Raw genomic sequence first — 13,713 nt, forward strand, 5'->3', positions numbered from 1 at the left:
CTGTCACTCGGGTGGTGACGCCCTTCCCTCCGCCCCGCCCCGTCCCCGCCCCGCCCCCTCGGCGCCGAGCCCCGCCCCCTCGGCGCACCTCCTCCGCCCGGGGCCCGTCCCTGCCCCCGGGAGCGCCGGGGCTGGGGCCCTCCGGGGGCTTTGGGGGAGCGGGGGGGCCCCGCTGAGCCCCCCCGCCCGGCCCCAGGGACCAGCCACCCCCGGCAGGGGACCCAAGCCCCCCCCGGGCACACGGCCCGGTTGGCAGGCCGGGGGGAGGCCAGCGCAGGCCCCTCTGCCCTCCCACGGCCCCAGCGGCACCGCAGCCGGCGCCCCCCACTCACCGAGCCGCTGTGGCGGGGACGGCGTACCCAAATCGTCATCAGCTTGTTCTGCCCCTCAGGGCCTCTGGTCCCGTCGCACGTCCTTTGGGGGGGCCCAGGGACCCGTCCTTGGCTGGGCCGGGGCCGGGGCTCTGCCCGGGGCGGGTGCCGGGGGGCCTGTCCCGGCGATGCTCTCGAGAGCTAAAATCTGCTTTTGTGATGAAACTTCATTTTGCGCTGCCCTTCCTGCTGGGGACGCCGCTGGAGCCAGGGCATCGCTGGCTTTGGAGCTCCCGGGCTCGGCCATGTCAGCCCGAGGCAGCGCAGGCTCCTCCGATGGTGGGAGGCAGAAAAAGTGATTTACCCCAGCGTGGCCCGGGGAGGGAAGGCTTCAGCTTCAACTTCGGCTTCGGCTCTGGCTTGGGCTTCTCCTCCCCTCTCTTTCGCCGCCCAGCAGAGAAGCTCGTGCTTTGTGGCAAAGACGAAGCCGAAGCGCGTGGGCAGGTCTTGCCCTGGACCGCTGGAAGGAGCGGCTGTCCTGCTGCTCTCCGGAGGACGCCGGCTCCTCTGGGGCTGAGGGCTCTTCTTTCCTGTTAGACTTTGGGAAGAGGAGATAGCCCGGCCTGCAGAGCGTCCTGGGGCTGGGGCTGCTGCTTCGTCTCTGCCCAAGCACAGTCCTCGCTGGGGGCCGAGTGCCCCCTCGTCCACGCCCTCGGCAGCCGTAAGCTCAGCTGTTGTAGCTTAAACCCCGACTTCAGCCTTCCTCATCGCAGGATGAGGTCCGTCTGAGTCGCCAGGGAGGAGACCATGGGGCTGGCATCTTTCCTTGCGCCCTGAAGGACTGCAGGGGCAAAGCAGCAGGGGTGAGGTGACAGCCCCCTGTCCCCTCCAGGCAGGGCACGTTGCGCCCCGTGATTCGCAGGGCCAGGAGGGAGCCAGGGGGCAAGTGGCTCGGCTGGAGGCTGCTGGTCAGGAATAGCCCCCTCCAGAAACAGCCCCCTCCCCGCAGACACGCTGGGAGCAGAGCCCCCTCGCCCAGGGTGGGGGAGCTCCGTGCTGGGGTCCTGCCTCCTCCCCGCTGCCCTCACTCACCCTCTCTGATGTACGCCATCTCCTCACGCATATCCGCCTGCCGTCCGATGAGCCCTGGGGGGACGCAGCGTGTCGGGGACCCTGCTGCCTGGAGGGGACCCCGCTTGCCCATCGGGGACCCCGCCACCCAGCCCGCCTGGCTGCACAGCTCCCCGGGGAGGGCTGACCCCGGGGTGCAGCATCGCGGAGAGGACGGATGGGCCTGTTTCCAGCCCCACCTGCGCAGGCAGGCGTGAGAGGGGGTCAAGGGGTGCCCCACAGGTCCTGCACCGGGACACAGGGACCCTGAGAGAGGAAGGGACCCCGGAGCTCATGGCTCACCGATGAACCTGACAGCCTCCTGCCGCAGGGGCTCCTGCGGGCTCCGCAGGTAAGGCTGGCTCTGGCGCAGGTAGTCCTTGGCCTTCCTCCTGTTCCTGGCCAGCTGGAGAGAGGAGAAGGGCGCAGGGTTGGCACAGAGCTGCCCCCCAGTTGGCCCGTCCCCCCACCCAGGGCTACCCTCCTTCCCCCAGCACGACATTCCCAGCTTCCTGCCATGTGGCATCGGGGTTCAGAGGGAGCAGAGAGAGGGCTCCCCAGGGATGCTGGGGTGCCATCCTGGTGGCAGGGTCCCCTTTGGGACCCCAGGGGAGAGGACAGCCTGGAGCAGGGCCTGCTCCGGGAGGGTCCGCACTGGGCATGGGGCAGGGTTCGTCCAGGTCGGATCCCGGCGGCATTGGGGCTGTGCTTACCAGGCACTCGCTGATCCACCAGGCCTGCGTGATCTCGGCCAGCTGCGCCAGCTGCCTCCACTTCAGGAACTGGCCAGCGCTGCGGAGGGCTTCAAGGGAGGCCTGGTGAGCAGCAGAGAGATGCCACCACCACCACTCGGGTCACAGGACCCTGTGTCCCCGCTCTTGGCAGGGCTCAGAGCCTGTCCCTGCCCGTGCAGGGAAGACACACCAGCGGGGGACTGATGCTGCCACCAGGTTCAGCACCCCAGGGTGCTGAAGATAAGCGCAGCCACCCTCTCTGGCTGGAAGCCTGTTGGGGCTTCAAGCTTTTGGCCCCAGCATGCTGCGGAGCCATAACCCAGTCTCTGAGGCTGCAGGGACCGACGCCAGGGGCTGTGTGGAGGGAGCTGGGTGGGAAAGGGACCCACCTCCCCATCCACCCAGGTAGCAGGAGGAAAAAGACAGCAGTGGGCAGGCAGGTGGGCCCTGCCTGGTCCTAGGGACTCGGCAAGCTAAACCTCATGGTGACACACATTTGAAGGGTCCAGTGTCAGCATTGCCCTGCCCAAAGGACCGGTCAGGTTGGGATCCCACCTTAGCCACACTCTTGTCCTGGTCGTGCAGGTGAAAGAGCAGCGGCAGTACGCTGTCCCACACCTCCGTCTTCATCTTCTTCTTTTCGGCACCCACCACGAGCCCCATCGTGGTTTGGAAGAGAAGGATGGAGAGCTCCCGCACGGTGCCTGACTCCTGGGGGAGGAGGGGAGGAGGAGCTCAGCCCCAAGCCCATGGCGAGCAAGGGGCTGACATGAAGATGGATGTCCCCAAAACAGCGGCAGGCAACCCTGTTCCAAAAGGCAGCGAGCTGCGGCATGCAGAAGGTCTGCTCAGGGGGCTGGGGTCCCCGGGGCTGGGGTCCGGAGAGGGAGACCCTGCGGAGGGCTGGGGGATGCTGCCAGGGCAGGGTGCGCGTTGGTGGGGCTCAGCACGCCTGCTGCCATCCTGCCGCCACCGTCCCCACCGCGGCAGGGAGGCCGAGCCGGGGTGAGTCCATGCCGGGGGTTTGGGACGCAGCACGGAGCCACCGAGGGCAGCGATGGGGTCTGGGGGCTGTGGGGCAAAGCGTCCCCCTGCAGAGCACGGGGGCTGCAGCGGGAGGCGTGAATGGAGGTGTCGGGTGAAGGGGGCACGGAGCTGTCCCCCAGCCTTACGTTGCTGAAGAGCGGCTGGAGCTTGCCAGCTAGTGCCAGGGCGGTGAGGCTGGGCATCTTCCCCTCCAGCAGCTGGAGCATGTGGCTGAGCACGGACAGGGCCACGGCGCTGGCATCACTGTCGGCATCCTGCAGCTGCTCCATGATGTGCGGCAGCAGGACAAGGGTTCTCTTTGCCTGCGTGAGACACGCCACCTCCTTTTTGTAAAGCAGTGACCAATCGCAGGGGTGAAAACCCTCTCCGCGAACACTGGCCTCCCCGCTGGCTTCTCAGCAGGCAGCGTGGGTTACGAGGGCAAGGTCCCAGCAGACAGGGCTTACCGGCATGGCCATGGGAAGAGCAGGGCGCAGAGGGGGAGGACAGACAGCGCTGGCTCCTTGCCAGCCCTCGGCTGCCCCCTTCTCCACCAGACCCCTTGGGCAGGCTGGTGGGCGACCAGCGCTGCCTGCAAAGCTGCCCAAGCTGCCAGCAGCCCCCACCACAGCCACTGCCTTTCACCCTGGGGCTCAGCACCCCCCGGTCAGGCTCTGCAGACCCCATGCTCAGGCTGGTCGCTCTGCTGCCAGCATCCCTGCCCGGACGTGCTGGCAGCGGGAGCCCGGTTCCCTTGGCACTGCTGCCTCTCTCCTTGCACGGCACAGCCATGGGGCAGAGGGCCAGGGAGGCAGGACAGCTGGCTGCAGCCGCCACAGCTCCCGATGCCCAGAAAAGCCTAAGCCGCCGCATTACCCACTGCCCGCTGCTCCACCCTGGGCTGCTGTCCCGGCTGTCCCCTACTCACCGCGTCGGGCCTCTCGGTGAGCCTGAGGATGCCCCTGAGCACCAGGCTGGGCATCCCCAAGCATTGGCTCCGCAGATACATGGGGAAGATTTCCAGGGCACGGTCCAGCTCTTCACTGAGGTCGGTGCAGCCCAGCATCTGAAACGCATGCAGCGGAAGCTGGGGTGGTGCTGCCTCCAACCATCAGCTCAGGGCAAGGACGCTGGGGCAAGACCAAACCCGGACGGAGGCGGCGGGGATTGCGGAGAGCCCCCGTGCCCCACACCACACCGCACCGGTTGCTCGCCTGCTCCTCCGTGGTACCAACCGGAGCCCACCCACCGCCCCAGCTCCCCCCGCAGCGGTGGGCATGGGCGAGCTGAGCGTTGGAGGGAGTTTGGAGCAGTGCCGCCTCGAGGCTCACCTCGATGAGGAAGACCATGGCGATCATCTCCCAGGTGGGGTCCTCCACACTGAGGAGCTCTGCCAGATGGCAGAAGATGGTGGAGCGCAGGGGCCTTGGGGTCTTCATCATCTCCCTGGCAGGGGGAAGGAGGCACTGTCAGGCCTGAGCCAGGCAGGCACATCTCTTTGGGGGTTGCACCAGTCTGGACATCACCAGTCTGCAGCACTTTCTCTGAGCAACGGGGACACCTGCCATCAGCCCCAAGGGAGGGGGTGGCATGGGGTGCCCAGTCCCCGAGGAGCAGGGAGAAGGGGCTCTCACCTGGCCACAATCTGCACTCCCATGAGGTGGGTCTGGGCGCTGAGCAGGGTGTCCCAGCCACCCTGCGCCTCAATGGCCAGCACCTGGCTCTCAAAGCCCATGCTGCAGAGCAGCATTCTCAGGGACTGCACCGCAGACCTGCTCAAGAAGAAATGCTCAGCTCCCACTGGGAGCCCTGGCTTGGCTCCGGGTGGCTGGCAAGGATGAGAGGGCAGGGATGGAGCACCTGATGGGAGTGAGCAGACCCTGTTGGTGCTCCTTCCAGAAGATGTGCACCTCCTGCAGCGTCAGCTCTGTGGTGAACGACGCTTGGAAAAGCAGCGCCAGGAAAAACTGGGGGAAAATCGCCTCCACCTGCTGCAGGCAGGTGGGCTGCAGGAGGATCTCGCCTATCGCCCTGGCTGCCTGCAGAAGACACCCAAACACCAAGATGTCCCTGCGCCCCTGGGGAGGTCAAGGCTTGGGGTGAGCAGGGAAGGGGAGCAGTGGCCCCGGACAGCTGAGAGCAGCCCCGGAGGTCAGCAACTCACAGCCAGGGAGCAGATGCGCGGGTGATCCTTAGGGGAGGGGGAGGTCTCGCGCAGCGACTGGTTCATCAGCATGCTGAGCAGCTCCTGCAGCACCTTCTTTGCAGCCTGGGGCTCGGACAGCATCGTCTTCCACATGGCCACGGCGACACTGCAGGAAACCAGGGCTCTGTCAGCGGGGACACCCCGGAGCATGGCCGGGCTGAAGTCCCTCAGGAGGGTCTTGGGGCCCCCCTCCCAGTGTGAGAGGAGCCCCAAAGAATGGTGGGCCCCGTACGGGGTGCACGTTGGGGAGCACTGCAGCAGGCTGGCCACCACTTCGCTGGGATGTTTGCCCATCAGCGCCAGCAGGGCCCTGTCCAAGCTGTTGAGGGCTACCAGTGCCTTGACGGAGGGCAGGGTTCTGTAGATGGCCCGCATGATGTTCAGCACCTGGAGGGGAGACATGGGTGGGAGTGGGGATGTTCAGCAGGGCAAGCGTGGCCGTTTACCCAGCTCCCACTGGGAGGTGCTTCCGTGCCCGTTGCAGTATGCCGGCTTGAGACAGCGTCAGTGCTGGCCAGGCGCAGAGCCGGGGGAGGAAAGGTCCCCCGCTGGGCTGGAGCATCGGCCATGCCACCCACGGGCTCCTCACCTGCCCTGGCTGGAAGGCAGGGTCTGCCACAAGGATGTCCACCATGTGGGCAGCCACACTGATGCTGTAGATGCTTGGGTCTCTGAAGCTCTCGATGGCCACGAGGATGATGTCTGCCTGGTCGGAGGGTCGCAGGTATTTTGTGAACATCTGCGAGATGAAGGAGAGGAGGGAAGGTTTGTCACCTAGAGCGTCACCCAGAGCATCTCAGCTGTGCAGTGAGAGTGAGACGCAGAGTCAGGGTGCGCTGGGGAGGAGACCGACAGCGGGGGTCAGGGTCCCGTGGGGAACTGGAGCTCGCTGGGGGCCTTTGCCTAGCCCCTGCTCAGAAACAGCACGAGCTCCCATCATCCCCATGCATTGGGTGTCCCTTCACTCATGCCGACCCCCCTGGCCAGGAGCCGAAGGCACTTCTTACCAAGAAGATTTCGCTGGCACAGCCGTCTTGTGAAAGCTGCCAGGGCTCCTGCACCTGCCCTGTGGCATGCAGCCAGTGCCACCTGCCTGGGGAGGAGCAAAACCAGGGTTCTCAGAGAAAGGGTGCAGAGCTGGAGGTGCAGTCTGAGAGCATCGGGCTGAAAAGTCTCCGGCAAAGAAAGAGGGCAGCCAGACGGGTCTGGGGAGCAGAAACCAGGCAGGGTCCAGGGCTACTGTGAGCAGGGGTGAGGGGAAATGGCTTTTCGGGCAGGCGGGTTGGATCAAGCTTTCTCTTGCCAAGGAGAGTGGCCCCTGGCTGCCCACGCCTCGGGGGACCCAGCCCGACACAGCTTCTCTTACTTCTCTGCTGCAGGACGAAGGTGTGCAGGTGCTTGAGAGCTTCTGCAGCCGCGTGGCGGGTCCCCTTGTCCTTGCAGGTGCAGCAGAGGGTGAGGTGCCCCACCAGCTTCCCCAGCATCGCAAACTGACGTGTCTTGGAGCACTGATGTCTGACCGTGGCTTGCGCAAAGCAGGGGCAGAGCTGGGGGAAGAGCGGCAGCATGGGCACAAGGTGAGCCCCAGCTGCTCCCAGAGCAGCCAGGCAGCAGCCCAGAGCAGGGCAGGGCAGGGCTGCCAGACCCAGGTTCCTGCCTGTGCCCGTGGCAGCCCTGCTCTGCCCTGGGAGAGAGCATGGACAGGACAGGGGCAGGGCAAAGACTCCTGCTCCTGACCTCCTGCTGACTGGGTGCCCAGCTTCCCCGGGAGGTGCTGGGGCTCAGGGGCACAGGGACGGGGGACTGGGGCTGCCCAGGCCAGGAGCTCCGTACCTGCAGCAGGGGGCAGGTGGTGATGAACTCGGCTAGCCTGGCAATCCGTGCCACGGCCCTCTCCTGCACTGCCGCCAGCTGGGAGTTGGTGAAGGACAGCAGGAGCTGGGAGGAGAAAAGCTGCTGATGTGCCAGGGAGGTGGCATGGCACAGCACAGCACAGCCAGGCTTGCTCCGGGGCAGCGCCCGGGATGGGGCACGTGTCCTTCTTGCCCCTCGCGGCAACTTGCTGCGGCCAGGCAGGTCGCCACATCCCACTCCTGCTGCTGCGTCTGCTGCTTTCCACTCACTCCCACCTAAAAAAGTGCCTGCGCCCCCCACCCGAGGACCCCAAGGCTTTGGGATGACCACCTCCCTGGGGACCTGCAGTGCGGGCTCTGGGATATGGCCTGTGGTGAAGCTGGAAGGGGAAAGCCCCAGGGCTGGGCTCCCCTTGCCAGACAGGCAGGTCCATCTGGGAGGGAGTGTTGGGCAGGATGGGCAGTGGGCAAGGCTGCAGGGGTGAGGCAGGCTGGGGCAGGAGGAGAAGGGGCTCTGGCAGCAGCCAGGAGGCAGGGGGCTGGGTGGGGGGCACGGCACGGCAGGGAAGGAGGGATGTTCCCTGCCCCCCTCCTTGCACCAGGCACTGGGCAGGGGGCACTGCTCAACCCGGGGGTCACTGCCCGTGGCGACCCTGTGCCAAGGCCAGACCTTCAAGATCTTCTGCAGCTCCAGGATGCCGAGAGCGCCGGCGCTGCCTACCAGTGCCTGCAGCATGCTGTCCATCGCAACCAGGGTCTGTGAGGCGGACAGAGTCTTGGGGCCAGCCCCAAGGGGAAGCCTCTGGGGGGGGGGATGTCTGTGGCCCTGCGGTGCCCAGGAAGGGGGCCTCGGGGTGGGGGAGGTCCCTGTGTTTCACCCTGTGCCGTACCTGGGAGTAGAGGAAAGCCGTGGGTCCCTGGCTGTCCTGCGGAGGCAGGTGGAAGATGCTGCAGAAGCAGATTTGGAGGAGGCTGCTGCTCTTCTCCTGCAGAAGCAGCCCCGCTTGGCTGTGGGGACAGAGAATTGCTCTTCAGATCCAGCAAGGAGGAAGCAGACGCCGGGGCTGGAGACCTGGGCCGATCCCCACACCGCAGGGGACATCTCAACTCCCCATGACACGGACACCCGCCTCTGGGGGGAAAACCCTGTGGCAACCCCTGCCCTGCTGTCTGCCTCCCTCGTGGACCCAGGACTGGGGAAGCCCCCGACCTGGGATCGCCCAGCACCGGGAAGGCCAAGCTGGGGGCTGGGGCAGCTACCTCATGGACCCGATGGCCAGCATGGCTTGCTCCCGCACCGCAGTGTCCAGGTGGTCGGCGGGCTCCTCTCGCAGCAGCACCTGTGGAGCACAGCAGGGTGGGACGGATCGGGATGGGCAGTCTCCCTTGGCCAGCAAGAGCCCGCGGGGCTGGCAGAGCCCAGGTGCCCCCATCTTGGCACCCCCTCCCCACCCAGCACCCAGCGGTCCCAAGCCCTGCGGTGGGAAGGGCTGTGCCCATTACGGAGCCACAGGCTGGCCGAGAGACCTGCAAATGTCATCGGGTCCAAGCCTCGGCTCCAGCCGGGCCACCCAGGTGGCGTTGGAGCATCTACAAGGATGGAGACCCGGAGCAGTGCTCATCCACACCCCGCTGCCTGGCCGAGCCCTCTCCTGCCCCCAGGGCCATGCCACTGCACGCTGCCCCTGCCTCAGCCTGGCTGGCTGTCCCCTCACCTCAATGGCCTCCGCCACCTCCAGCTGGCAGAAGTAAAGCATGTCCCACATGGCAGAGTGCACTCTGGTCGTGCTGCAGATGGTGCGGACGGAGGCCAGAAACTCCAGCTTCTTAGCCTCTTGCTGCCAGCCGGGGAGGGGACAGATGGACAGACAGTGTCAGGGGGGAGAGAGAGCTGGGGGGAGGCCAGCACAGCCCCCAGCACCTTGTGAGCACGGGATGGGCTCAGAAAGATTGGCCAGGAGACACGGGCGCCGCCTCGTAGAACTGGCCGAGGTTACCTTTGGTCTGCTCCGGAGGAAGGCTCGGATGATGCCCAGGGTATGCGCTTCCTCCCTGGGCAGAGCCAAGGCAGAGGGGCCTGAATCTGGCAGAGAGAGAGCAGGCAGGGCTGGGGGGCAGGCAGGGCTGGGGGGCAGGCAGGGGGGAACACTCGAGCCCTCTGCCCAGCTCCCGGCGATGTCACCAGCCCTGGCTCAAGGCTGGGATGCTGGTGTCCCCTGTGTGCCCCAGGGGCAGAGCTGCGATGCTGGAGGGCAGCACGGGGAGGGGGCCCTGGCGTGCCCAGGTGAGGGACACGCTGGCACTGGGGGGCAGGGAGAGTCCCTGTCCCGGGATGCCATGAGAGGGCTGGCTCCCTGGCCACGGTGCCGTGGGAGCCCCGATGCCAGCCTGCCTGGGGGATGTGAGCCTGGGACAGGGCAGAGCAGGGTGGGCAGCCCCCTGCCTGCAGCGCCCACACACTCACCTGCCTGCAGCGGCTCAACCATACACATCTCACTGGGCTCTGGCCCGGAGCTGGGAGCTGGGGCAGCTCTGTCCTCCTCCTCCCAGGCCCGCCTAGGGTGGCCGGGGGGTCTCCCCGCCATCCTGCCGAAGGGAGGGAGGGAGGAAAGGGCTGAGAAGGACCCTGCGCCCCCTGGGGCGGCCCTGCCGGGGCGGTGGGGCAGAGGTGGCTGTGCCTGGGGGCTCCTTGCTCCCCCCTGTCCGGGAGCTGCTGGCAGCTGCCCAGAGAGCCAACGTGTCCTTCATGTGGGTGGCCAGTGATGGGTGGGGAGCCCTGGAGAGCGTGGTGGCTGGCAGTGAAGCAGTGGCGGAGGGAGCAATCACCATCGAGCTGGCAGCCTACCCCATTAAAGAGTTTGCTGCCTACTTCCGTAACCTCAACCCCTACAATAACAGCTGAAATCCCTGGTTTCGGGAGTTTTGGGAGCAGAAGTTCAAGTGCAGCTTCCACACGCAGGACTGTAGCCGGTACTCCCTCAAGACAGGCAAGTTTGAGCCAGAGTCCAAGATCACGTTTGTGGTCAATGCGGTCTATGCCATGGCCCACTCTCTCCACAGCATGCACCAGGCACTCTGCCCCAACACCACCAAGCTCTGCGACGCCATGAAACCCGTCAATGGCAAGAGGTTCTACAAGGACTTTATGCTCAATGTTAATTTTGATGGTGAGTCCAGAGATGGAGACAAGGTTCGGCTGCCTAACTGGAAAGGGATGGGTGGAGGGACGGGGAGGAGGAAGGAGACCCGTATTTGACCCAAAGCCCTCCGGTTCCTCCAGCCTGCGCACACCTGGGGACCCCTGTGCTATGGGCTGTGGTTGTCCCAAGATGCCAACAGCTCACCATCACCCTTGGGAGGCAATCTAGGCCTTCTGTCCCCAGTGTGGAGAAGCTGGTGACCAACTCCATCCTGCTAGAGCTGGGTGGGACCGGCCCCACAGGGGCCCCTCCAGGAACGTCAGGCCTTGGAGACCTCACTTGGAAGCACCATGATTTATTCACATTTCAGGGATTAAAGTGGAGGGAGAACCTTGATCAGGGACCTGCATAGTTGGGGATGAATTAGAAGTGTGTCTGTCCTCTGTGACTTGGGCTGAGCCCAGCTACCCAGGTGTCATTGAGAGCCATGGAGGCTGAAAAATCCCGCTCTGTCCCTGCAGAGCTGGCTGGGGCTGCCGAGCATTTAGGCATGTGGGGAGATAGTTCTCAACCGTTGCTTTCCTGCTCCTAATGTGTGCATAGGCAGCAATTATGAGAGTGAAGGCAGGCAACAGGTTGGACATTTGCTTGTGACCATGGTGGGATGTGACCCTTTGAAGGGGCCCTGCCTCCACGCCAGGAGCGAGCACTCTCCTGCCCCATGGCAGTCACCGTCTCCCCTTCTTCTCCCTCCAGCTCCGTTCAGGCCAGCAGACACCAAGAGTGTCGTTCGATTTGACCGCTACGGTGATGGCATCGGGCGCTACAACATCTTCAACTATCACCACATGGACGGGCGGTATCAGTATCAGAAGGTGGGCTACTGGGCTGAGGGGCTCATCCTCAACACCAGCCTCATCCCTTGGGCTGAGACCTCCATCCCTGTGTCCCAGTGCAGCGACCCCTGCAAGAAGAATGAGATAAAGAGCATGCAGCCCGGAGACATGTGCTGCTGGATCTGCATCCCCTGCCAGCCCTACAAGTACTTGCTGGATGAGTTCACCTGCATGGACTGCGGTCTCGGTTACTGGCCCAATGAGACCCTGAACGGCTGCTACGAGTTGCCCCAAGAGTATATCCGCTGGAAAGACGCCTGGGCCATTGGTCCCGTCACTATCTCTTGCCTGGGTTTTCTCTCCACCCTCTTTGTTTTTGGAGTCTTTGTGAAGACCAATGACACCCCCATCGTGAAGGCCTCAGGCCGGGAGCTCTGCTACATTCTCCTGAGCGAGGTCCTTGTGTGCTACAGCATGACCTTCATCTTCATCGCAAAGCCTTCCACCGAGGTGTGCACGCTCCGGCGTCTGGGGCTGGGCACGTCCTTTGCCGTCTGCTATTCGGCCCTCTTGACCAAGACGAATCGCATCGCCAGGATCTTCAGCGGGGTGAAGGAGGGGGTCCAGCGCCCCCGGTTCATAAGCCCCACATCACAGGTGGTCATCTGCATGGCCCTTATCTCTTGCCAGCTGATCATCGTCATCATCGGGCTGCTGGTGGAGACCCCCGGCACAGGCAAGGAGACGGAGCCTGACAAGAGGTACTGCGTGGGCCTGGGCAAGGGTCTTCGGCCATGGACCTGGTGATGGTCACCTCTGCATTGGGGCGTTCGTTACCGGGTGAAGCGTGGCTGAGGGGGTAACGAGTCCTGGGGAGAAGGACTGCCCTTGGCAGACTGTTTGCTAGGGTGAGGATGGGAAACGCCCCTGAGACCTCCAGAGACCCCCTCTGACCTGACTGCAGAGGAGTGCTTGCCACCCTTCAGCCCCAGCGCAGGAATGCCAACCCCAGGGCCCGCCTGGTCCCTGGGAAGCTGAGCAGTGCGGGGGATGGAGAAGCGTGGGGTGCACCCTGCACCACCTCAACCCCCCAGCAAGGTGCCCTGCCAGCTCTGGAGGACTGTGTGGGGGTGGCTGCGGTCGGGGGCTTCTGGAGAGGACCTGTATCCCCTGGTGGGAGCAGGCAGTGGGATGAGGGGTGTTGGTGAGGCTGGGCGGGGTGCGGCTCAGGGTGCACCCCCCTTGCAGGAGCAGCGTGTCCCCATCAGGGCAGTGCCCATCCTCTGCCCACGGGTCTCCGGCAGGTCCACCCTGATGGAGGGACCTAGTGCAGGGTGGGATGTGCCTGCGGGGTGCAGGCAGCAGGCTCTGCCCGGTGGGAGGTGGCTGGTGCCACAGTGAGGGCTCCATCCTGCCCCACTCAGGGCAGAGGGCTGGTGGCAGCAGCACCTGATGCGCACCGCTGTCTCCAGGTCCAGACCACCACCATGTGCGTCTCAGTGAGCCTCAGCGGCACCGTGGTCCTTGGCTGCCTCTTCACCCCCAAGCTCCGCCTCATACTCTTCCAACCCCAGAAGAACGTGGCCAGCCACCGCGTGGGCACCGCTCGGTTCAGCGTGGCAGGCGCCAGCTCCAGCCAGTCCCACGGTGAGTGCAGGGGGGCTGGGGAAGGGCTGGGGGGCAGCACCCCCTTCCTGGCAGGGAGCTGGGGGCACCCCAGCACGGGCCCCTGAAGGAAACAGGGGTGCAGGGTAGGGCACAGCTGGGAACAGGGGGATAGAGGCTGCTGTGTCCCCTATGGCTCAGCCCTGGCTGTGTCCCAATCCCCCATCTCCCCCCATCTCATGTGGCTGCGAGCCCCAAGGCTGCAGCATGGTCTGCTGGGGGGGGACCGCTCCTGGGGGCCCATCCTCACCCTGGGGGGACACGGCCACCCTGGGCACCCTCCACCCCAGCCCTGGGGGACAGAGCACCCTGGGCACCCATTGCCCACCACAGTGGGATGCCCTGGGCGGGGTGGTGCTGCCGGACCCCAGCCTGCCCCTGACTGCTGCCCTCCCGGCCAGGCTCGGCCTCACAGTACGTGCCCACGGTGTGCAATGGCCGTGAGGTGGTGGACTCCACGACGTCGTCCTTGTGAAGGACGGGGAGGCCAGGTGGTGGTGGTGCTGCTCCTGCCCGCGGCCGCACTGCACCCCGGCTCCCTCCCCAGGGAGAGCAGCGCCCGCGGCACCGCCCGCTCAGGGGCCAGAGGCAGGCGGGAGGCTCGGCCCCCGCCCCAGCACGAGCTACACGTCCCACGCGCTGGGTCATGGTACGTTGTCACCCTTCCTTTGCACTGAGCCACGTTACACATCCCTTGTCCCCTGCCCTGAGCCCTGGTGCACTACCCCCTGTCCCCGCACCCAGCCGTGGCGAACATCCCCAGTCCTTTGCACTGAGCCGTGGCGCACGACCCTGTTGTCACCTGCACCGAGCCATGGCGCATGTCCCCCCG

General features: G+C 65.5%; 1 protein-coding gene and 1 pseudogene across 3 annotated transcripts; one reads left to right on the forward strand and one right to left on the reverse strand.

The window, feature by feature from the left end:
• Nucleotides 1-328: 328 nt before the first annotated feature.
• On the reverse strand, nt 329-9,826 carry LOC148050128 (maestro heat-like repeat family member 5). 3 transcript variants are annotated; one of them, XR_015701393.1, is made up of 23 exons: nt 9,705-9,826; nt 9,238-9,323; nt 8,956-9,078; nt 8,501-8,580; nt 8,131-8,248; nt 7,911-7,997; nt 7,221-7,325; nt 6,754-6,934; nt 6,395-6,480; nt 5,977-6,126; nt 5,620-5,774; nt 5,346-5,493; nt 5,042-5,220; nt 4,816-4,953; nt 4,513-4,627; nt 4,110-4,247; nt 3,328-3,504; nt 2,711-2,866; nt 2,135-2,236; nt 1,725-1,827; nt 1,404-1,457; nt 676-1,152; nt 329-519 (listed from the first exon to the last, which is right to left on the reverse strand). XR_015701393.1 is itself a non-coding variant. In XM_087744297.1 (22 exons), the coding sequence occupies exons 1-22, from the start codon at nt 9,823-9,825 to the stop codon at nt 1,076-1,078; spliced, it is 2,679 nt and encodes an 892-aa protein (XP_087600423.1). In that variant the 5' UTR covers nt 9,826; the 3' UTR covers nt 329-1,075. The 3 variants fall into 3 exon arrangements, 2 of the variants coding, with proteins under 2 accessions (XP_087600423.1, XP_087600424.1); XM_087744297.1 differs by having other exon boundaries at nt 329-1,152; XM_087744298.1 differs by lacking the exon at nt 7,911-7,997 and having other exon boundaries at nt 329-1,152.
• Nucleotides 9,827-9,938: 112 nt separating this feature from the next.
• On the forward strand, nt 9,939-13,535 carry LOC148050129 (metabotropic glutamate receptor 2-like; annotated as a pseudogene).
• The last annotated feature ends 178 nt before the right edge of the window (nt 13,536-13,713 follow it).

The sequence above is a fragment of the Nipponia nippon genome, unplaced genomic scaffold (genome assembly GCF_047370975.1).
Source record: "Nipponia nippon isolate SJK-2023a ecotype South Korea unplaced genomic scaffold, ASM4737097v1 scaffold_9, whole genome shotgun sequence".
NCBI classification, from domain to species: domain Eukaryota; kingdom Metazoa; phylum Chordata; class Aves; order Pelecaniformes; family Threskiornithidae; genus Nipponia; species Nipponia nippon.

Bases quoted from the DNA above. Each gene is read 5' to 3' on its own strand.
- LOC148050128 (XM_087744297.1), bottom strand. From the start codon at position 9,825: ATGGCGGGGAGACCCCCCGGCCACCCTAGGCGGGCCTGGGAGGAGGAG. The intron at 6,127-6,394 runs GTAAGAAGTGCC...TTCATCTCGCAG, and splicing joins GTGCCAGCGAAATCTTCTTG to ATGTTCACAAAATACCTGCG. The intron at 4,628-4,815 runs GTGAGAGCCCCT...TCCCCCTGCCAG, and splicing joins GGAGTGCAGATTGTGGCCAG to GGAGATGATGAAGACCCCAA.